The sequence below is a fragment of the Artemia franciscana genome, chromosome 6 (assembly GCF_032884065.1).
Source record: "Artemia franciscana chromosome 6, ASM3288406v1, whole genome shotgun sequence".
Taxonomy (NCBI): domain Eukaryota; kingdom Metazoa; phylum Arthropoda; class Branchiopoda; order Anostraca; family Artemiidae; genus Artemia; species Artemia franciscana.
In genome coordinates this window covers 14944051-14968285 of record NC_088868.1, presented here as the reverse complement: position 1 = coordinate 14968285, position 24235 = coordinate 14944051, and the positions used below count along the sequence as shown (strand labels likewise).

Genomic DNA, 24235 nt, shown 5'->3' with positions numbered 1-24235 from the left:
TCGATGTAGAAATATTTTTATTTTCAAAATTGTAATAATAAAATAACATGTACTATTCATTCTTTTCTCACATGCTGATTCAATTCATTGTCTTCAATAAATTTCACAATTGCGTTTAATCCATCTTGTAGTCTACGTATATACATTATACTCATGTTTGCTGCAATACATAACTTTTAGTCCAGCTTGAACTTCCTCGTGATATGAAAAATCTTGCAAACATCTCATCCCACTTGAAGGTAAGCAGATATCCCCTTGTAATTTCTACTCCAATGTCGGGGGCTGTTTTCTTCGTACCACTACTGCTGCTGGCCCCACTATCAACTTCCAACAGCGTAAAACCACTCATTCTCGATAGTGTATTATGTTTCTCAAATAAAACCTGAAGAAAAACTATAATCGCACTATATAACCAATTGAGGTACAGGTGGACCATAGTGCTTGTAATGGATAGTGCTTGTAATGGCAGCAGTAAGAGGATGGGGTGCTTGCATAATTTAGGTATTGGGAGGGCGTGCCTGTATCAATGTATGCATGGGGAGGGTGCGCTTGTATCGATGTAAGTATGGGGAGGGCGTGCTTGCATCAATTAAGGCATGGCGGAGGACCGTAGCATCAATGTAAGCATTGATGGGGTGCTGTCATATTTGTGTAGGCATGGGGGAGCACTGTAGACATGAGAGAGGACCGTAGCGTATGTGTAGGCATGGGGAAAGGACTGCAGCACCTGTGAGGCATGGGAAGGACCGTAGTGTCAGTCTAGACCTTACTACTCATTGCAAATAGCACAATTGAATTAAATGTCTCTACTTGTACTACAGGTACTGGACACCAAAGACCTGACAATTCAAAGAGTCGAAGATCCAATTAGCTTGAAGAATCTTTCGTTCAAGGTTTATGATGAAATTGGAAATTTTGGCTCTAAGCTTGAAATTTGGATTAATGACTTTAGTGACGTTGAGTGAGTATAATAGTTTTCTATATTGTCATGGTTGCAGTGACAGCTGCAGCCTACTATAGAACGAACCACGGCCATAGTAACCAAAAACTGTAAAATGGGATACGAAACTTGTGCCATAATTCCGACAAAATCCTGCGGGAGGAAGGGGGGCAATATCGAGACAGTTTTTCCAAAACAAGTAAAAATAACAGTGAAAACAGAAAAATAAGCCATATAGCACCGTAAGGGCGTATATATACTAAAGAAAAACTAACCCGTTTCTATGTATGCTTGAACAATGAAGGCTTATCCTAGTTTTGACAAGATTTTTGAAGGAACAAAATTTTTTGCTGTGGGGCAAACTGGGGTTTAGGGGCAGTTGCCCCTTTGTCCCATAGCAAATTACGCCCCTGTTTAAAAAGACCAAAAATTTAAAGCTGATACCAGGAATAACAACTGTGATTTCGATTAACCTTAATGATAGAAGTTTACTACGAAAACAAAAATTTGTGGGAATTTCGAAAGATGACCTGAAAACCTTTGGGAATGATGTTAGTTGAAAATAAAAGGTGTGCTGTTGAGATCGCCAGTGTCTAATATCCCATGTAGGAAAGCTACAGCCTGAGAATAACAAGGAAAACCACTTTTTTGATTTCATGTGTCCTCCTTTTTCTTGTTTTCTTTTCATCAGCGCTTGTGGGGCACTGGAACGGTACAGATAGCTGTTTAAGGGCTTGTTTGAAAGGAAGTTGCAACAACTAGTGTCTTCTGCAATTCACAGAAGATAATGTTGTAATTGAATACAATTTTTGACCAAATAAATACTTCATACACAAGATGATATAACGCACGTATCTCTTGACAGGGGACATAATTTGACAATTAATTGATTGTTTTACCTAATTTCCTGAAATTTCGTCAAGTACACTTTTTAAATTACGCCTTATATAGTATACTAGCTGTTGGGGTGGCGCTTCGCGCCACCCCAACACCTAGTTGGTGGGGGTGGCCCCCCAAGCCCCCCGCGCGCGTAAGTCGTTACTCGCCATATTAGTTACGCGCCATTGTAGTTGTGTCCCTATGTCCCACCTGTGAATATATATATATATATATATATATATATATATATACTAGCTGTTGGGGTGGCGCTTCGCGCCACCCCAACACCTAGTTGGTGGGGGCGCTTCGCGCCCCCCCCAAGCCCCCCCGCGCGCGTAAGTCGTTACGCGCCATAATAGTTACGCGCCATTGTAGTTGTGTCCCTATGTCCCACCTGTGAATATAGATAGATATATATATATGGTTTTAACTACGTAAAACTTGCGAATATACAACATTCTTTGCTGTCCCATTGTCTTTGCATATAAATAGATTGTCAGGTTTACCGACTCTTGAACATGCAACATATAATGGTCCATGGGAAAACAATCTGTATTCAGATCTATACCTCATGATTCTAATGATTGCCCTTGAGCTTTGTTGATGGTGATTGCTAATCGACCATTCCCTGTCCCGGTGTCCCGGTCGTCATTTACATCCCCCTGTTTCCCCCGGTGTCCCCGTTGTAGTTGTGTCCCTGTGTCCCGGTCGTCATTTATATTCCCTGTGTCCCGGGTCCCGGTCGTCATTTGTATCCCGGTGTCCCGGTCTGTATATACATTCGTTTTTTAGTTTTGTTTTTCTCCTTTATTTTTTTCCTTTTTTTTTCTTTTTTAGCTTATTTAGATTTTTAGATTTTTTAGTTTTTTTATTAGTTTTTAGTTTTTTTTTCTTTTTAGTTTTTTTGTCCCGGTCGTCATTTATATCCCCCTGTTTCCCCCGGTGTCCCCGTTGTAGTTGTGTCCCTGTGTCCCGGTCGTCATTTATATTCCCTGTGTCCCGGTCGTCATTTGTATCCCGGTGTACCGGTCTGTATATACATTCGTTTTTTAGTTTTGTTTTTCTCCTTTATTTTTTTCCTTTTTTTTTCTTTTTTTTATACTCCCTGTGTCCCGGTGCTTTGTTGATTGCTAATCGAACATTCCTTTTGTCCTGGTCGCTTTCTCTTTGAGTGTCGTCATTTATTTTTTTCTTTTTTAGTTCTTTTAGTTTTTACCTTTTTTAGTTTTTTTTAGTTTTTAGTTTTTTTAGTTTTTTACCTTTTTTTAGTTTTTTTAGTTTTTTTAGTTTTTTAGCTTTTTTATTTTTTTTATTAGTTTTTAGTTTTTTTGTAGTTTTTGCCTTTTTTTTAGTTTTTTTAGTTTTTTAGCTTTTTTATTAGTTTTTAGTTTTTTTTGTAGTTTTTGCCTTTTTTTAGTTTTTTTTAGTTTTTTAGCTTTTTTATTTTTTTTATTAGTTTTTAGTTTTTTTTGTAGTTTTTGCCTTTTTTTCTCTTTGAGTGTCGTCATTTATTAGTTTTTGCCTTTTTTTCTCTTTGAGTGTCGTCATTTATTAGTTTTTTCCTTTTTTTTTTAGTTTTTTATTGGTTTTTACCTTTATTTTAGCTTATTTTTCAGTTTTTTCCTTTTTTTTAGTTTTTTTTTATTTTTTATTTTTTTTAGTTTTTTACCTTTTTTTAGTTTTTTTAGTTTTTTTAGTTTTTTAGCTTTTTTACTTTTTTTATTAGTTTTTAGTTTTTTTTTGTAGTTTTTGCCTTTTTTTAGTTTTTTCAGTTTTTTTTTAGTTTTTTTTTGTAGTTTTTGCCTTTTTTTAGTTTTTTTAGTTTTTTAGCTTTTTTATTTTTTTTATTAGTTTTTAGTTTTTTTTGTAGTTTTTGCCTTTTTTAGTTTTTTCAGTTTTGACGTCACCTGATCCAGTTTTTTCAGGTGACGTCACCTGACACATCCATCCACACATCCATCCACAACTTATTTTTATATATATAGAAGATATATATATATATATATATATATATATATATATATATATATATATATATATATATATATATATATATATATATATATATATATATATATATATATATATATATATATATATATATATATATATATATATATATATATATATATATATATATATATATATATATATATATATATATATATATATATATATATATATATATATATATATATATATGTTTTTAACTGCGTAAAACTTGCGAATATACAACATTCTTTGCTGTCCCATTGTCTGTGCATATATATAGAATGTCAGGTTTAACGACTCTTGAACATGCAACATATAATGGTCCATGGGAAAATAATCCGTATTCAGATCTATACCTCATGATTCTAATGATTGCCCTTGAGCTTTGTTGATGGTGATTGCTAATCGACGATTCCCTGTGTCGCCATCGTCATTTATATATCCCCCTGAGCCCCCCGGCGTCCCTGTCGTAGTTGTGTCCCTGTTTCCCGGTCGTCATGTCCCGGTGTCCCGGTCGTCATTTGTGTCTCGGTCTGTATATACATTCGTTTTTGAATTGGTCTTTTTTTAGGTTTTAGTTTTTTACCTTTTTTAGTTTTTTTCTTTTTTTTAGTTTTGTTTTTCTTCTTTATTTTTCATTTTTTTTTCCTTTTTCATTTTATTTTCTTTTTTAGTTTGTTTTAGCTTTTTAGCTTTTTTAGTTTTTTATTAGTTTTTAGGTTTTTTTCTTTTTAGTTTTTTTGTAGTTCATTTGTGTCCCGATGTCCCGGTCTGTAATTTCGTCAGTCGAAAACATGACGTCAGTCGACACAGAAACATGACGTCACCTGACAGATCCACAGACAGACAACTTATTTTTATATATATAGATTACAACCATAAATGACATCATTAAGGAAAAACAAAATGAAATTAAATAAAAAAATTTGATAAAAACTGCATTTTCATGTACAAAAAGTACACGTATCTTTTGACAAGAGACGATATAACACATAAATCTCTTGAATAGTTACTTTTCTGGGGTTGATGTCATATTTGGGTTATTCTGCTGCATGACTGTCTGTCTTTCGTTCCTTAATAGTTTCCAATTAAGAAAAGGCCGAAGGCAATTTCATGTGTGTGATATACAGTTAACTATGATTGATGCAAACTATGATGTAACTATGATACTATGATACTTGGAAAGCTTGATGAGTGTACTTTTTCTCCATTCTTCAGGGACTTCCTCTGATTTTCAGATGCATGCAAAGAATGCGATCCACATCGTTATGCAAGCACCAAAAGAGGTTTTGGTCATTTTTGCTGATAGCTTATCTCCTTCTGGTGCTCTACCATTCTTCATCTTGCGAGCGGCTTGAACTATTTCTTCGGTCGTTGGCACTTCTGTATTGATTTGAGGGTCCAGGAAAGGAACTGTGGGGCTGTATGCTGTGTTCGGAGGACTAGGTCTGTTGAGGACTTTCTCATAAAATACGACCCGGACTTTAGAGGTTCCATCGGGGGATGTGACCATCTTGCCGTTTTCTACTTTAACTGACCCGTCTCGGTTACGTTGTTTCCCGATGATTTAATTGCTAATTTTGTAAACAGCTCTGGAATTGCCGCATTTGGATACTTCTTCTGCCATAGCTGCCTTCTCTTCTAGAAAGTCCCGTTTATCTCCCCTTGCGCTCTTTTTCACTAGCTTGTCTTGATGTCGGTATAGATGATTTCTCAAGACTTTATCGCAGTCCGTGTCTTGTCGATTGGATACATGTCTTGTCGAATAACCATTCATCTTTGGTCTTTTTTTGTTTTCAAGCATTTCTAGTGCTGTCTAGTTATAGGCTTCTTTTAGGGTGTTCCAGAATGACCCAACACTGCCTTCATTGCTGAAATCTAGGGCCAAGCTCTCAAACCTTTTTATAAGATGGATACTAAAGTTATGACGAACTGTTGCGTTTGAGAGTTTTCTAAATCGTAGGTGGGCTTTTCTTTGGATTCTGACTTCTGTGTGGACTTCTGTGTGGCTTGAGGGACAGTTTTGCGATCATCAAGGTATCGTTAGAGGCCACATCGGCTCCTCTGTGGGCCCTAACATCCCGGAGAATTGACTTTTACTTTTTGTTTATCAGGATTTAGTCTATCTGATTATGAGTATGTCCATCTGGCGAGTTCCATGAGTATTTGTGGATGTTTTTATGTTGAAACAGAGTTCCACCGATGATGAGGTCTTTTGTTAGAGCAAAGTCAACTAACAGTGACCCATTCTCGTTGACTTCGCCGAGGCCTTGACTGCCAAGAACTTCAAGACAGTAGGACTTGTCGCTCCCCACTTTGGCATTGAAGTCACCTAAAAAGCAGACGAGATCATGGCTGGGATATCTTTGGCGTCAGTGTGTAGGGTGTTTTGGAAACTGTTTTTTTTGCCATAATCTGCGTTCTTAGCTGGTGCGTAACCTGGAAACACTGTTAGTTTGGCTTGTTGATATGTGAACCTTGCCTCGATGATCTTCTCATTTATGGGTATGCATGTAGTTAGAGCTCTGGACACGGGTTTGGACAGCATTATGGTAAGACCTGCTTCTCTCTTTTTTTATGCCTCTGTGCAGGATTGTGATCCCATATCTAGGGTTTGACTGCCTGTACCTTCCAACGGACTTCTGATAGAGCAAGGATGTCGAGGCCATATCTCTCCATCTCATTAACAACTTGTTCTGTTTTTCAAAGTTGGGCCATGGTCCTCACGTTCCAAAAGCCAAGTTTCATTTGACAATTCGCTTTAAAAAATCTTGTCCACGGGTGGCTCAAATTCGTCGACATGGTGTCCAGGGGTGGTCTAGAATCGTCAGCAGGTTGCATATTCGGTATCATGTTGGCTGTCAAGACTAGATGGTTCTATGGAAAATCTTTTTTTCCGGGGGCAGGGTTCTAGTCTGTCGCCAAACCCTCCTCCTTTTTCCAGGCTTAGGATTGGCTTAATGATTACAGCGGAAATATATCCTTATCACATGGAGCTTTCTACAAACATAGCCTGATCCATGTCGGTGGTAAGACCTATTTTTTCATTTTCTGATTTTTAGAATTAAATCCATCACCAGATGACAAGTTGAAAAGTAATAACCCAAATCCAACCTGAATTCCTGATAGATTTTATCCGTTTTCTTACACACAATATCCAATAATATCAATAAATCACTTGCCAAGTGTATTTTTCAATAATCCTCCCCATTTTTACACCCTCCCTTTGCCCAAACTTTGTGAATCATAAAACACTTCGATGGGCGGTAATTTTTCCTTATGTAGCCTCGAGGTGTAGTTATGGTATTCATACGGGTATATGCCCTGACACGTTAATAAATCTTGCATTGGCCATATTTGCTAAACGAACTAATGTTTTTTCTTTTAAATTAAGATCAAGTTCGGGAAGCACTGTTTATGGAGGGAGAAACTATTAAAATCGTCACATTTCTGTACTTGAATCAATTGACTTAGGGATTGGGGGAAAAACTATAAGAATGTAAAAATGGATTTATTCAAGCACGACCATTATCTATTGTTTCCCATAAAAGATTTAAGACTAGCAGCTTCGCAGATAATTTGGGTATGATATTATAAGAAAAAGAACCATCTACTCATGCGTCATCTACAACTTCATCTTTGTGCAAACGTACCAACGCTGGTAAAATGAATTTCGAATCATAATTGGAATTGTGTATGTAAACAGGTAGACAATATTGTTGTCTAAGGTTTGAATTACATTTTTGATGAGCCACCCCCTCAAAAGTTACTCCCTCCCGAATGACCATGGTTGCGGACTGAAATTCTCCCGCTGTCCTCAACATTGAGTTCTACTTTCTTACTGGTATAAAATACATTGAAAATTCAGCCTTGTATTGGATCTGGTTGCTAGGTAAACCGATTGTGCTAATTTTGTGCCAATACAGTTGTGCTAATGAGGCTTAGAGATTATTCCATAGCATTCAAATGGCCTGAGGGGTATTAGTTCTGTATATATGTCACGACCACTACTTATAACTTAAAGCAAACAAAAATTTCGTATGTGTGAAGAACACTGCCGCTTCTCACTATTTATGCTGAGGTTTCAGCATATAGAGATATGGACCAAACTCTGAATAAAACATAAGTAAAAAAATTTGGCTTTAGCCTGTTTAAACTTTATTTAAAACAATTTTTATTTAATCATGTCGCAGATATTCGTCACAGCATTATATATCACTAATCAGTGAATGTTTAAATTTGAAAAAGTTTGTTTTTCTTTCAGATTTCCGATTAGAATCCATTATGAAACTTCTAGAAATGGTAGTGCTCTGCAATGGCTGAAAAAGGATCAGACGGGTGACGGAACTCATCCGTATTTTTTCACCCAGTGCGCCGTAAGCTAATACGCCTAGTTTATATTATTTTGTTTCACTACAGTAAAACTGTTGGAGCAGGACATGCATATATAGGCTTGCACTAATCGTTTGACTCATTAATGTTTTTTACGCCTTTCTTTGAGACATAAGGTTTTTGCCGAACGAGTATAGTTAATGTTATACTAGTGAAATGTCTGGTAGGACAAACAATGTACCCCTTCCGAGCCTGGATTTTTTCGTGGGCTGGGGTGATTCTTTTATTCGGTTGTTTGATCATTCATCATCAAAAAATGGAGGTTCACTTCATGCTGATGGCCGCTTTGGGCTTCTTCCCTTGTGGATAAAGCACTTGGTATGCGTGTGATGGGACTATCACCGTGGGCTTTTAAAATAAATTCCATTAAAAACGAACCTCGCCGGCAAATAATTGCTTAACTAGTATTCTGATCTGAATGATGACGTTTATTATAAGTCATAAATTCTCGATTTTCTTTTTTAAGTCACATTTTTTAAGTTGAAGATAATGACAATTTTTTGCAAATTTCCTGGTGTTCTGATACCTTCGTTACTATTTGTGGTGGAAGGCTCCCATGAACTTAGTACTATATTGTGTATGCCTTGTGCTTAATCTATATATATAAAAATAAATTGTCTGTGGTTTATGTCTGTCGAGTGACGTCATGTCATCATGTCGTCATGAAGTTAGTTGTCGTCATGTTTGTTATGACGATGACGTCATTAAAGGTATTTAAGAAATTCGTTCAAAGACAAATTTTTAATTGTAAGAAGGTCGTGGACAGAAAAATGTTTAATTGTAAAATGACTGAAGAACCTACAATGGCAACAGCCGAGGAAGCTGCTCAAAGAGTCTATGCCAAAAACTTGCTGCTGATAGAGAAAGTAAGAAAAGAAAGCGTGCCGAGGAATCACAAGAACAGCAAGAAAACAGGCTTGCGGCTGATAGAGAAAGTAAGAACAGAAAGCGTGCCGAGGAATCACAAGAGCAACGTGAAAACAGGCTTGCGGCCTCAAGAGATAATGCCAGATTAGGAATTTGCAATTTCCGTCGACGAAGGCGTGTCGAGGAACTACCAGAGCAACGCAAAACCAGACTTGCTGCTAAAAGAGAAAGTGAAAAAAGAAGGCGTGCCGAGGAATCACAAGAGCAACGTGAAAATTATCGCATGGCATTCAGGTACAGCCCAGTCGATGATTATAGTATATGTGTTCAAATTGGGACTATGTCTAAAATTTGTCCCTACTGCAAGGCCTTGAAATTTAATGATGAAACAATGGGAATGTGTTGCGCCTCAGGAAAAGTTAAACTTCCTCAACTGGCTGCACCCCCAGAGCCATTGAAGACTTTGCTCACTGGAACTACGTCAGAATCTAAGCGTTTTTTATCAAAAATTAAATAAAAAAAAACAAGTTTTTTTAACTGAAAGTAAGGAGCGACATTAAAACTTAAAACGAACAGAAATTACTTCGTATATGAAAGAGGCTGCTTCCTCATCAACGCCCCGCTCTTTACGCTAAAGTTTGACTCCGTCTCTCAATTCTTCTTTTTAAAACAGTAAAAAACTTTAGCGTAAAGAGCGGGGCGTTGATGAGGAAGCAGCCTCTTTCATATACGAAGTAATTTCTGTTCGTTTTAAGTTTTAATGTCGCTCCTTACTTTCAGTTAAAAAAACTTGTTTTTTTTATTTAACTTCTGAACGTTTTTGAATCAATGCATGTTTTGATTTTGGCTCTCCGCAGAGGAATAATTAAAACAAAATTTGCATTTTTTTTTTTTTTTTTTGGCTAAATGGCTTTCTCATAATTTTGATCGAATGATTTTGAGAAAAAAAGAGCGGGGGAGGAAGCCTAGTTGCCCTCCGATTTTTTGGTCAATTAAAAAGGCAACTAGAACTTTTAATTTTTTACGAATATTTTTATTAGTAAAAGATTTACGTAAAGAACTTTTGTATTCTCATATTTTTATTACATATATGAGGGGGTTCGCCCCCTTGTCAGATCCTCGCTCTTTACACTAAAGCTTAAATTTTGTCCCAATTCATTAAGAATGACCCCAGAATCGCAAAAGCCGTAGAATAAATAGTTGAAATTACTAAAAATACTTTAACGTAAAGAGCGAGGTATTAGGAGGAGGTGAGCCACTCAAATGGGTAATAATTTCTGTTTGTTTTAAGTTTTAATGCTGTTCCTTACTTCAAGCTGAAAGAACTTTTTCACATTTATTTTTTCATTGTGTTTTTAAATGATGCTAGTAAATCCTGCGCTCCCTTCATGAAGATTTTCTTCCCCCATGACAAATTATCGATGGAAAGTTCCCCCAGCATATCCCCCTCTTCTCAACCCCTCCCCCAACCAAAAAAACACTCCTGAAAACGCCTGTACACTTCCCAATAACCATTACTATATGTAAGCATTGGTCAAAGTTTGTATTTTGTTGCCCCTCCCATGGGGACTGTGGGGGAGTAAGTCGTCCCCAAAGACATAGTTATAAGGTTTTTCGACTACGCTGAATAAAATGGCTATCTCAGAATTTTGATCCGTTGACTTTGGTAAAATAATTAGCGTGGGAGGGGGCCTAGGTGCCCTCCAATTTTTTGGTCACTTAAAAAGGGCACTAGAACTTTTCATTTCCGTTAGAATGAGCCCTCGTGCAACATTCTAGGACAACTGGGTCGATACGATCACCCCTGGGAAAAAAAACAAAAAAACAAAAAAACAAATAAACACACATCCGTGATCTTCTGGCAAAAAATACAAAATTCCACATTTTTTTAGATAGGAGCTTGAAACTTCTACAGTAGGGTTCTCTGATACGCTGAATCTGATGGTATCATTTTTGTTAAGATCCTACGACTTTTAAGGGGTGTTTCTCCCTATTTTCTTAAATAAGGCAAATTTTCTCAGGCTCGTAACTTTTGATGGGTAAGACTAAACTTGATGAAACTTATATATTTAAAATCAGCATTAAAATGCGATTCTTTTGATGTAGGTATTGGTATCAAAATTCCATTTTTTAGAGTTTTGGTTACTATTGAGCCGGGTCGCTCCTTACTACAGTTCGTTACCACGAACTGTTTGATCAGAAAATGTAACTCATGTTTCCAAAGACGTCGATTGGTGCATTAATACAAAAGAAGAAAAAAAAACTAAAAAAGGTAAAACTACACAAAAAACTAAAAAGAAAATACTAAAAAAAATAAAAAAGCTAAAAAACTAAAAAAAAAATTAGAAAATGTAAAAAACTAAAAAAGAAAAAAACTAAAAAAAACAAAAGAAAGGTAAAAACTACAAAAAAAAACTAAAAAGAAAAAAAAGAAAAACTAATAAAAAAACTAAAAACTGAAAAAGATAAAAACTTAAAAAAGGAAAAAACTGAAAAATAAAGGAGAAAAAGAAAACTATAAACCGGGACACAGGCAATATAAATGACGACCGGGACACTCAAAGATAAATCACAGACTGGGACACTGAGACACAAATAACGACCGGGACACTCAAAGATAAATCACAGACTGGGACACTGGGACACAAATAACGACCGGGAGATATAAATGACGACCGGGACGCTCAAAGACAAATTACAGACCGGGACACAAATGACGACCGGGACACAGGGAATGTAAATGACCACCGGGACGCTCAAAGAGAAATTACAGACTGGGACACTGGGACACAAATGACGACCGGGATCCTGGGAATATAAATGACGACCGGGACACAGGGACACAACTACAAGGGGGATGCCGGGGGCACAGGGGGATATATAAATGACGACGGGGACACGGGGAATGTTCGATTAGCAATCACCATCAACAAAGCTCAAGGGCAATCATTAGAATAATCAGGTATAGATCTGAATACGGATTGTTTTTCCTATGGACAATTTTATGTTGCATGTTCAAGAGTTGGTAAACCTGACAATCTATTTTTATGCACAGACAATGGGACATCGAAGAATGTTGTATATTCGCAAGTTTTACGTAGTTAAAAACATATATATATATATATATATATATATATATATATATATATATATATATATATATATATATATCTTTCTGTATTCACAGGTGGGACATAGGAACACAACTACAATGGCGCGTAACTAATATGGCGCGTAACGACTTACGCGCGCGGGGGGGCTTGGGGGGCGCGAAACGCCCCCACCAACTAGGTGCTCAGGTGGCGCGAAGCGCCACCCCAACAGCTAGTATAATATAGATTGTCAAGTTTATTCCAAGTCGCCCTAAAAAGTTTGTATAATAGCTGAAAAAACAACTGAGACTAGACCTTTCTAAAATAATTAAAGTACTTCCATCAATAGAATTCCAAATCGAACCATAAAGTAGCTCATTTTCTAGTTAATATCTCACTTCATATTGTAACCCGAGTCCAGCAAATACTGGAATGTCCTGTACAATATTCTTACGATACATAACCACATAAGGAAACTTCTTATCTCTAAAGCTGTCTTTTACGAAAATCTCTTGTATTAGGCTCAAATGCAATCGTAGAAGAAAGATATCTAAAGATAAACAGCTACGAAGAAAAATACTCATTTTACGGCCGAAATATTCATTTAAATTTAATTTCCACTGTCTTACGAAAATAGTTCCCTATTGTGCTTCTGGTTTTTGATGTTTGACACCTAAAGGTCTTAGAGCCTTTAAGTTCTAGGAAGTATAGCCTTTTAGGAAGTGTAACGGTTGGCAAGAACTTTAGAATTACTTCTTTCTCTCTTCAACCAATTAGCACTTTAGTCATTGCCAATTCTGGACCACTCATCAAATCAATTAAATTTACCCACTTTTCAATAGACTTCAGACTATTTTAAATTAGATCTGCAACATTTTCACAATTTTCCTCATAACTTTTAAAATCACTAATGTCTTGTGAAATAAGAATTTGATTCATGTTTTGTTTATATTTAATATTTTATATTATATACTACTATATTTCGTATACTACTGGTATAAAATAATATTTAAAGAATAGTTCGATGTACTATGTTTACATCAATATTATCTTTATTTTTTCTTTCCATAACCTTTAAAATCATGCCTTTATCTAATTTTTTTAATTTCTTTTCAAAATCAGCTGCTGTAGAATCAAATCGTTTTGGGTGTAAAGATATCAACCACTTCACCTTTAAAAGTAATAGTAATAACGAGTTTATATCCGTATTTAGCTTCACACATTTCATTGCTTAGTTTCATATTTCATTCCTAGATTTAAATCTTTTTTAATGGTTGGAATGTATTTATTTTCTATTTTAATTTCTCTTAAAAGGTTCTCCGTTTATTAGGTGATGATTTTGTTAAATAGATTTTTAAACCATAGTTTTTTTTTTATTGCCATCCCATTAGTATTTACGTCTAGACCGGTCTCTTTTGGCGCAACTGGTTAAACCGCTTGACATGGAGCCTGAAGATTACGGGCTCAAGCGCAGTTCCTGAAAATGTTTATGTGATTCTATAGGTCAAATGAAACACAAGAGGATTGTATAAACTCCCTTTACAGGCCAGCATGGTCTAGTTAGTAACGCGGCCGGTCTGATTCCCCGGTTTGAATCCAACACAGTTTGACTCTAACTGTTTCTTCGTGCAGAAGTTGATGATGTCAATATGATCTGTCCCGGGATCAACGATTAAGATGCAGCCAGCTTCCCTCTAAATAAAAAACCCTGCGGGGTTTGCCTCAGAACACAGGCTGATGTAAGATCACCAACACCAAAAATAAAAAAAATAAAATTGACAACACCCTAGTGGATTGGTTTGGCAAAAGAATTAAAAATTTCTTAACTAATTTCAAATATTATTTTTGGACTTTAAAGAATTTGTGCAATATTTATAACAATTTAATTTTACCTGTTTCAAATATCCAATGGTCCGCCCTGCAAGCCAGAAAAAGACTGGTGCGACTACTTCAGAGACCAATTTTCAGCCCCTAATTCCTACCTAGATAACACCTTTTGCCAGGCCCTCGATAAGGAGCTTCAGTTTGCAGTTAAGGATATTGGTGTCCTGGTCACTCCGTCCTTGATGCGTTCCAAAATTGATAAGTTAAAAAAAAGAAATCTAAGGGCATCGATGGTATATCTGGTACCCATTTAAGCTTTGCCAGCAATCTTCTCCTAGAGCACCTTTCTCTGCTATTTCAAATGATTTTCGTTACTGGCATCGTTCCAGACAGCTTTGGTGTTGGATTGGTCCATCCTATTCTCAAAAAAGGTAAACCAGCTGACCAGTGCGCTTCATATCGTTCGATCACTGTTTCAACTACTTTTTGTAAGCTATTTGAATCCCTTATTTTTGATGAAATTGCACTTCGATGCACTACTTTGGACGACCAGTTCGGGTTCAAAAAGCAATCAGGACGGGAACACGTTCGCAGCGTTCTTGCAAATCTTTTTATTGATACAGATAAAAATGGTTAGAGCCTTCGATTCTAGCATCCATGGCCATATCCTGCTCAAAGCCCTTCAGCGAGGTGTTTCCTCTTGCATCCTTTCCCCTGTTTACAGTATGTACAACAAGCTCTCGGCTGTTATCCTGATCCCCTCTCCGTCCGGCACTTTTCCTTCGAAAGAAATGCTGAGTGTCAAGAAAGGCGTACGTCAAGGTGGTAAAACTTCTCCATCACTGTTTAATAACTCTATTATCGAAGCACAGCAAGTAATATTAATTATTTCAGTCTATTTCGTTCCGTGAAGGCGTGAACACCTAAATAATAACCTTTTTCTGGATTTTTAAACAAAGCTGTTTGGCAAGTTTTTATGAACTTATTTTGCAATCTCCCGACAAACGAAGATATCTTACGAAACCTGTCTGATTAGTTTTTTTAGCAAGAAATTAGACCCTTCATTCAGAAATTTAGACCCGGCTGCTAAAAACAGGATTTAAAATCGGCTATGAACTTATTCGAGTTTCTGACCCCACCTAGATGCTGTCACAAGTGTAGATCCCCCAGTCATATCCAGTCCGCCTGTTCCAGTTCAAATCCAAAGTGTGCAATCTGCTCAGGGCCTCATGTCTCTACGAAAGAGTCTCCCTGTAAACTCCCTGCGAAATGTGCAAATTGTGGTGGTCCGCATGTGTCGTTTAGCCTAAAATGCCAAGTCCTTAAAAAAGTGATTTCTGCTGCCAAGTGATGGCTCGCTCGATATCCCTACTCTCTTTTAATATTAACGACACTAAGGATAAATCCTCTGTGATCGACGAGTTTATAAATGATTACGACATAGTCTGCTTACAAGAACACCTGCTCTCATCCACCAGTTCCAGTTTCCTACAACGAAGTACATCACATCAGTTATTTCTTATAAATGCCCGCACAACTTTTGGCAGGCCCTCTGGAGCGCTTTCATGTTTTGTGAGGCGTAGTTCAAGTAGTCTAAATCCCACTTGCTTATGCTCGAATGATCATTTTCTTGCCATCCAGTTAGGCAATACTGTTGTAATTAACACTAATTTGCCACATAATGCACGTGGAATTGATTCTATAACACGGTTCGCTAAAGCTTGCTCCTCGTTATGCTCAGCTGTGAAGCAATTCACTGATTTCGAATATACATATCTGATTGTTGGTGACTTAAACTGCAATATTTTAGATAACTCGGCCAGAACTGACTGCTTGTTAGATTTATTTCCTGATTATAAAATTGTGCCAAAGGATCAGTTCTATACATACATTCATCATTCAGGAAGTGTATCAAATATTGATCATGTAATCTGTTCGCCAAGTCTCAGTATTTCTTAAGTGCATGTCCTTGCGGATGAACAAGACATTGATCATATGCCGATGTCATTTACGTTTTCCCTATCTGATGTTCCTGTATGTTCTTCTATTCCTAAGCCCCCACAGTGTTTCGACAAGTATAATTGGAATCGTGCAAATATTGCCCTTTACAGTGTGACGCTTGCTACACTACTTAGTTCTATTCGTATTCCGTTTCATTTGCTCCAGACTCAGGTGCCTGTGAAAAATGTAGTTGCCGATATTAACCTGTACTATTCTCAAATTATTTCGTGTTTGAAAAACGCTGAATCTTGTGCTGTCCCATGTTAACGAGTTAGGCTAGGGACTCGTCAACCTGTGTGGAATAATGATTCAGAGTTGAAGTCGATTAAGAACCGTGCAAAGTTATGGTTGCATATACGGTCAGAATGCGGAAGGTCTGCTTCTGGTATTGTTTTCAGTATTAATGAAATAAAAAAAAACTAATTTTTTTAGCTGAAAGTAAGGAGCGACATTAAAACTTAAAACGAACAGAAATTACTCCGTATATGAAATGGGTTGTCCCCTCCGCAATCCCTCGCTCTTTACGCTAAAGCTTTTAATTGTTTTAAAAAGAAAATTGTGGCAAAGAGTCAAACTTCAGCGCAAAGAGCGAGGGATTGCGGAGGGGACAACCCATTTCATATACGGAGTAATTTCTGTTCGTTTTAAGTTTTAATGTCGCTCCTTACTTTCAGCTAAAAAAATTAGTTTTTTTTATTTAATTTTTGAACGTTTTTGAATTAACGAATGTTTGGTTTTGGCTCTCCGCACATAAATTATTAAAATGAAATTTGTATATTAATTCTTTTTTTGGCTAAATGGCTTTCTCTTAGTTTTGATCAGACGATTTTGAGAAATAAGGGGTGGAGAAGGAGGCCTAGTTGCCCTCCAATTTTTCGGTTACTTAAAAAGGCAACTAGAACTTTTAATTTTTAATGAACGTTTTTATTAGTAAAAAATACACGTAACTTAAGAATTAACTTACGTAACAAACTTTCATAACCTTATATTTTTATTGTGTATACGAGGGGGTTTGTACCCTCGTTAATACCTCGCTCTTTACACTAAATCGTAAGTTTTGTCCCAATTCTTTAAGAATGACCCCTGAATCAGAAAGGCTGTAGAATAAATAGTTGAAATTACTAAAAATACTTTAGCATAAAGAGCAAGGTATTTATCTCCTCCTAAATACCTCGCTCTTTATGCTAAAGTATTTTTAGAACCCCTCATATGCGTAATTATCTCTGTTCGTTTTAAGTTTCAATGCTACTTCTTCCTTTCATTTGAAAAAACGTTTTCATGTTTATTTTTCATTGTTTTCTTATAGTAATGCTAGAGAATCCTGCGCACTTTTCATTGAATTTTTCTTCCCCCATGACAGATTCCTCCAAGGGAAGATCCTCCAACATAGCCCCCTCTCCTCAGCCCCACCCCCAAACAAAATAAAATCCCCCTGAAAACGTCTGTACACTTCCCAATAACCATTACTATATGTAAACACTGGTCAAAGTTTGTAACTTGCAGCCCCTCCCCCAGGGATTGTGGGGGAGTAAGTCATCCCCAAAGACATAGTTATTATGGTTTTCGACTATGTTGAACAAAATGGCTATCTCAAAATTTTGATCCGTTGACTTTGGTAAAAAAATGAGCGTGGGAGGGGGCCTAGATGCCCTCCACTTTTTTTGGTCACTTAAAAAGGGCATTAGAACTTTTCATTTCCGTTAGAATGAGCCCTCTTGCGACATTCTAGGACCACTTGGTCGATACGATGACTCCTGGGGAAAAGAAAAAAAAACAAAAAAAAAACAATCAAATAAACACGCACCCGTGATTTGTCTTCTGGCAAAAAATACAAAATTCCACATTTTTGTAGATAGGAGCTTAAAACTTCTATAGTAGGGTTCTCTGATACGCTGAATCTGATGGTATCATTTTCGTTAAGATCCTACGACTTTTAGGGGGTGTTTCTCCCTATTTTCTTAAATAAGGCAAATTTTCTCAGGCTCGTAACTTTTGATGGGTAAGATTAAACTTGATGAAACTTCTATATTTAAAATCAGCATTAAAATGCGATTCTTTTGATGTAGCTATTGATACCAAAATTCAATTTTTTAGAGTTTTGGTTACTATTGAGACGGGTCGCTCCTTACTACAGTTCGTTACCACGAACTGTTTGATGACCCCTGAATCAGAAAGGCCGTAGAATAAATAGTTGAAATTACTAAAAATACTTTAGCATAAAGAGCGAGGTATTTATCTCCTCCTAAATACCTCGCTCTTTATGCTAAAGTATTTTTAGAACCCCTCATATGTGTAATAATCTCTGTTCGTTTTAAGTTTCAATGCTGCTTCTTCCTTTCATTTGAAAAAACGTTTTCATGTTTATTTTTCATTGTTTTCTTATAGTAATGCTAGAGAATCCTGCGCCCTTTTCGTTGAATTTTTCTTCCCCCATGACAGATTCCTCCAAGGAAAGATCCTCCAACATAGCCCCCTCTCCTCAGCCCCACCCCCAAACAACATAAAATCCCCTTGAAAACTTCTGTACACTTCCCAATAACCATTACTGTCTATAAACACTGGTCAAAGTTTGTAACTTGCAGCCCCTCCCCCAGGGATTGTTGGGGAGTAAGTCATCCCCAAAGACATAGTTATTATGGTTTTCAACTATGTTGAACAAAATGGCTATCTCAAAATTTTGATTCGTTGACCTTGGGAAAAAAATGAGCGTGGGAGGGGGCCTAGATGCCCTCCAATTTGTCTGGTCACTTAAAAAGGGCACTAGAACTTTTCATTTCCGTTAGAATGAGCCCTCTTGCGACATTCTAGGACCACTTGGTCGATACGATGACCCCTGGGGAAAAGAAAAAAAAAAAAAAAAAACAAATAAACACGCACCCGTGATTTGTCTTCTTGCAAAAAATACAAAATTCCACATTTTTTTAGATAGGAGCTTGAAACTTCTACAGTAGGGTTCTCTGATACGCTGAATCTGATGGTGTCATTTTCGCTAAGATCCTACGACTTTTAGGGGGTGTTTCTCTGTATTTTCCTAAATAGGGCAAATTTTCTCAGGCTCGTAACTTTTGATGGGTAAGACTAAACTTGATGAAACTTATATATTTAAAATCAGCATTAAAATGCGATTCTTTTGATGTAGCTATTGATATCAAAATTCAATTTTTTAGAGTTTTGGTTACTATTGAGCCGGGTCGCTCCTTACTACAGTTCGTTACCACGAACTGTTTGAAAATCGCACTAAACCTGCTTATAAGAAGTACCTTTGTGCAGTCCGATTTCGGGGTCTTGGTTTTCCATCAAATCCAAGTGATTGGAAGAATGTTTTAAATTATAGTAAAATTATTAGTGATGGTCCTGGCAATTATATTTCTAAGTCCGCTTGGGAATCGCATTATATTGCTATTTTTTCACGGATTAATTATGCAGTTCATTCACGTTTTTCAGCTGTTTTGAAACGTATGCTACCGTCTGCTCTATCTCAGCTGGATATATTACCGATATCCGCTGATTCAATTTACCTGGCTATTAAAAGGCTCAAGTCTAAGTCAGTTAACACCGATGGAATATCAGTGAATGATTTAAAACATGATGGCCCCCCTTTGATATCGCATTTACAACTACTTTTTCAAATGTGTTTGTGTTGTTCTGTCGTACCGGACAGTTTCTTGTGTGGCACAGTTACTTCTATTTTAAAAAGGGGGAAAGATCCATTTTGTTGTTCATCTTATCTTCCTATCACTGTTTCTTGTACCTTAAGCAAAGTCCTTGAGTATTTACTTCTCCCTTCTTTAACAGATAATATAAATTTTGGAGTTAACCAATTTGGTTTTCAGCGTGGTCTGGGATGTCAGCATGCCCATAATGTTCTTTCTACTCTGCTTTCTGATGCTTCCGGGAAGGGCTATGATCTTTATTTTTGTTCTTTAGATCTATCTAAGGCTTTTGATTCTGTAGTTCATTCCCAATCCCTGTTTTATTTGCTTAAATGTGGAGTGAATGTTTCTATTGTTTCTTTATTTAAATTTTGGTATGGTCATTCTTTCCTTCATGTCAAATCTTCTCCTTCTGATCCTTCTATGTTGAAGATCTCCGTAAGACAAGGTGGAGTTTTATCTCCATCAATTTTCAAAATTTTTATTGCTAATATTAAAATAGTCTTCCAACAACTTACCTTTTAGGTAGTTCAAATGTCTCATATCTTGCCTATGCAGACGATATTCTTCTCATTATAGAACTAAGTCTGGGCTTTCGGCTTCTGTTCCTTGTATCTCTACTGCTTTCTCGAATGTAGGTCTAACCCTTAACCCTGATAAATGTGAATTCCTTCATTTTGGTCCTTCTCCTAACCAATCTTCTAGACTTAATTGTTCTAAATTTAGCGTTCCGTGCGTGACTTCTTTAAGGTGGTTGGGCATTACCCTTACTAACAATTTAGTCTCTTTTCGTAATAAAATTGCTTCTGATGCTAAGCCTCTTCTTTTGTTATTACTTGCTCAACTAACCTAACTACATAACTAACTTACTTAATTGCCTGACAAGCTTAAGTTCCTTACTAACTTACCTACCTCACTAACCTAATTACCTAACTACTTAACTAACTTACTACTTAATTAACTGAACTAACTAACTTAAGTATCTAACTAACTTAATGTCCTTACTACATTTACTACCTAAGTAACCTAACTACTTAACTAACTTAGTTACCTAACTAACAATAGCTAACTAACTAACTAACTTAACTATCTAACTGACCTAGCTATCTAACTAACTAACTTTACTATAGGATTAAGTCCTCAGGGGACCGTGTTTACTTTATTTTTCGATGCTTTTCTTTTAGTGTCATTAGGGTATTGAGCATTTTTATTTTGTCTTTCTAAGTATATTCAATGTTCGTTTGCTCTTGAAATATACTGAGTTTCCGATAAGCTTCCTACTTTTCTATATAATGCATCTTTATAATTTTCTGATGTTATTTTATCTTTAACGATATTCGTTTTGATACCTTTCAAATTTTTCTTTGCTGTGGTTTCACCGTCACACTCTTTTAAATAAGCATATACTTTTGATCTTAAAACTGCAAACTTACACATTAGTGTTCCAGATAATTCATCCTTCATCATACCTATCACTTTTTATTGACTGCAGGGAAGTCATAAGGATCATCTTTTTTATAAGTGGAAGCATCAAATTTTTCTTGGAGGTCAGCTTTAATGTCTTCATAAGAATCCTTAGTTCCAATATCATAATTAAAGCCATTCGTATACATTTAGCATAAATCAATGTTCTCAGTATGTTTTGGTTGTATTTATTCATAATGAGATTCATAGATCAGTTACTTAGTCAATACTAATGCAGCGAATCCGAAATAAATCGGTTCATCTAGATTTGCTTTTGACTTAGCCATCCTGGGCACCGAGAAGTTCTTGCTAAAGATCATTTTCGATCTAAAGTTATGTTGTTTAATCATTTTTTTTCTTTGTTTATAACTAGTGATTATTTAAATACTAGCTCTTTTTCTAACATTTTCCGTGGTTTTCCCAAAACAAGCATTATTCCTTAGCTTAAAGCATTTTTTCTCAAAAAAAGTTCGTTCCATTTTGTCGTAACTTAGTATTATTATTTATATCTTCTTTTAAATAGGGTGACTCAGTAAATGCTAGTATTGTAAGTATTTTTTTCAATAGTAAGTCCTGCTTTAAATAACATTCTAAATTCTTATAATACACAACGTAATTTTATTTATTACGTAAAGTTGTACTTAATTTACCTTGAAAATATTCAGGAGATAGTTGTAAATCTTTATGTAAATTGTGTAGCTCACCTGAATATTATAAATCAATTGCATAAATTGCCCAGTCTGAGGTGTTGTTTTCTTTTAAATGGTCGGGTAAATTAATAAATTTAAAATCTTTTTCCGGTAAATTCTGAGACATTGTCCAACCGTATAAGTTATTAGAATCTAAATACATTAAATAAATGAAAGGTTTTGTTTTATCAAAAGTTTTCATATATTTATTATTAGCTTTAGCGTATCTTTTCACACATTGAGATACACTGCCTTCCATTTTTCTTTCTATAAATGTATATATCTTTGTCAGAAAATCAGCGAATTTCAGCTTTAGAGTGTTTGAGAAAATATTCCTATATTAGTCCTGGTGCTGAGAAGAAGTGCGGTGGATAGTTATTTAAACATACATTTCTAAAATTTTCAACGACATCTGATAAAATTAAAACATCACTTTTTAAATTTAATTTTATTTTATTTTACATTTTAGTTATTTCCAAATTTGTTCTTCTTCAGAAATATTTTCCCCTGTTAACCTAGAATAAAACTTGTCTATTAAAGGTAATTTAGTTTCATTTATTTTTTTCATAGCTACCAATATATTTATAGGGATAAATACCTTTCTTTGTTGTTTCTTTGAATTCTTCAGTATTTTGAAATACATCAGAATTATACTCAAAACTGTTTTTTAAACAATTACAATTTACTTTACATTCACATTTAACTAAATTTTCACAAATCCTATCTAACAATAAAGCCATAAAATAGAGTGAATCTGTGAAACGAATTTCTTATTGGGTTTTACTAACAGTTACTGTTTCATAAAACGATATAAAATTCTCTATTGAATTAAAAATACCGTTATCAGGTACCAATTCTCCAAAAAATAAATGAGAGTCATATTTTGAAATATGCGTTACCATAGGGATAAGCTTAGGAATTCTAGTTTTTATTACATTATGTGTGAGTAACCCACGTATATTAGAAGTCATATGGTCGTGATCTAAATGGAAATTATTATCTACTATTTTATTTTGAGAAAAATGACAGCTTTTATTAGTTGTTTGATTCCATTTTACTTTACTTGTTATTGTGTATACCCATCTTCTCTCTATCTATTTTCATGCTAATTTAATATTTCTTTACAAACACCTGTTATGGTAGTTGGTAAATGCTCGCTGTTATGTTCAACAAAATATTCGTAATATTTATTTTGTTCTATATCAAAAGAACAACATACTTGGAATCCATAAGCGAATGGCTTTTGCTCTGCTACATTAATTGTCTTTTTACCTTTCTTTTGAATAGATTTTTCACTTTAGGATTCAAAATCAGCTATTATGCAATAGGCTACTTTAATTTTTTAGCTATATTATTAAATTCAATTTTTGATCCCGCTTTTGGCATAATAGTGTTACGATCCTCACCATTTTCTTTTTTGTTAAGTTTTCCTTGTTCATTGGAGTGTTATTAAAGTGTCCACAGAATTGACATTAGCGACTTTTTCGCTCATTTTTAGATACTTGAGATTCAAGTAATCTATTTAGATCCTTAATTAAAAGATAATGGTTATCATAGTAGAGTAAATTAATCACACGTGTAGCAATTTTCCCATTGATCTTAGTTCTTGGAATATGAGTTCTATCCAATTTATTTTTAATTATTAAAAAAAAACAAATTTCAATATTTTACTTGTTTTCAAATTTATAAATATCTTGAATATCAATTGGAAAATTAGTAATCCCATTCAAGTTGAGTTCATTTCGATGTTTTTGATAGTTTGATAATCTTACTACATGATTTTTAGCTGAATGAAGATAATTATTAATTATCGTTATTTTTTAGGTTAATGCAAGCTTATTTTTTTTTTTACAAATTCATGCAATTCTTTATAAGTACCTCCCACATAATTAGGTAATCTTGTCATTCGATAATAAATCCCATAGACTCTTTCAAATTGTAAGCCTGATCTCGATGTATTCTCTATGACTAATGTTTGAGTATTCCTGAGATTACTACCTAGATGAGTTTGTTTGATTTCACCATAAAGAATGCGGGAATAGCTATAATCATGGATGGGTTTGAGTTCTTCATTATTCTTTTGATAATTAAATGTTATTTGTGTTGTAAATTGAACTCTGTAACTATATCTATCACTCATTCTATTCTTAGGTATCTAACAACAGAGTCATAATGTGGTCCATATTCAGCTCTCTTTGAATTGATATTAACTGTAAGGGAATTCTCTCTAATCCATTGAATACTTGGGTTATTATCGTGTTCTTCTTCTGCTTTAAAAATACATTCTGAAATATCTTGACACTCTCTTGTTTTTCTTATTTTTAAATAAAAATCAGATGTCAATATTCCGATCTTTTTTTACCCTATCTCTACCACTTAAATTTCGAATGGGCTGTTGAGTTTCTGTATTCACTTTCTTATTAATCTCAACTTGTGCTTTGA

At 35.3% G+C, this 24235-nt stretch overlaps 1 protein-coding gene across 1 annotated transcript in view; it reads left to right on the top strand.

Annotated features, from left to right (window-relative positions):
- Positions 1 to 203: 203 nt before the first annotated feature.
- The window catches only part of LOC136028494 (leukotriene A-4 hydrolase-like), a 51982-nt gene continuing 27950 nt past the window's right edge, over positions 204 to 24235 (top strand). The window contains exons 1-3 of the mRNA XM_065706337.1: positions 204 to 239; positions 822 to 961; positions 8076 to 8187. Of these exons, the coding sequence (XP_065562409.1) occupies positions 204 to 239; positions 822 to 961; positions 8076 to 8187 (288 nt within the window). The remainder of the gene's footprint in view (positions 240 to 821; positions 962 to 8075; positions 8188 to 24235) is intronic.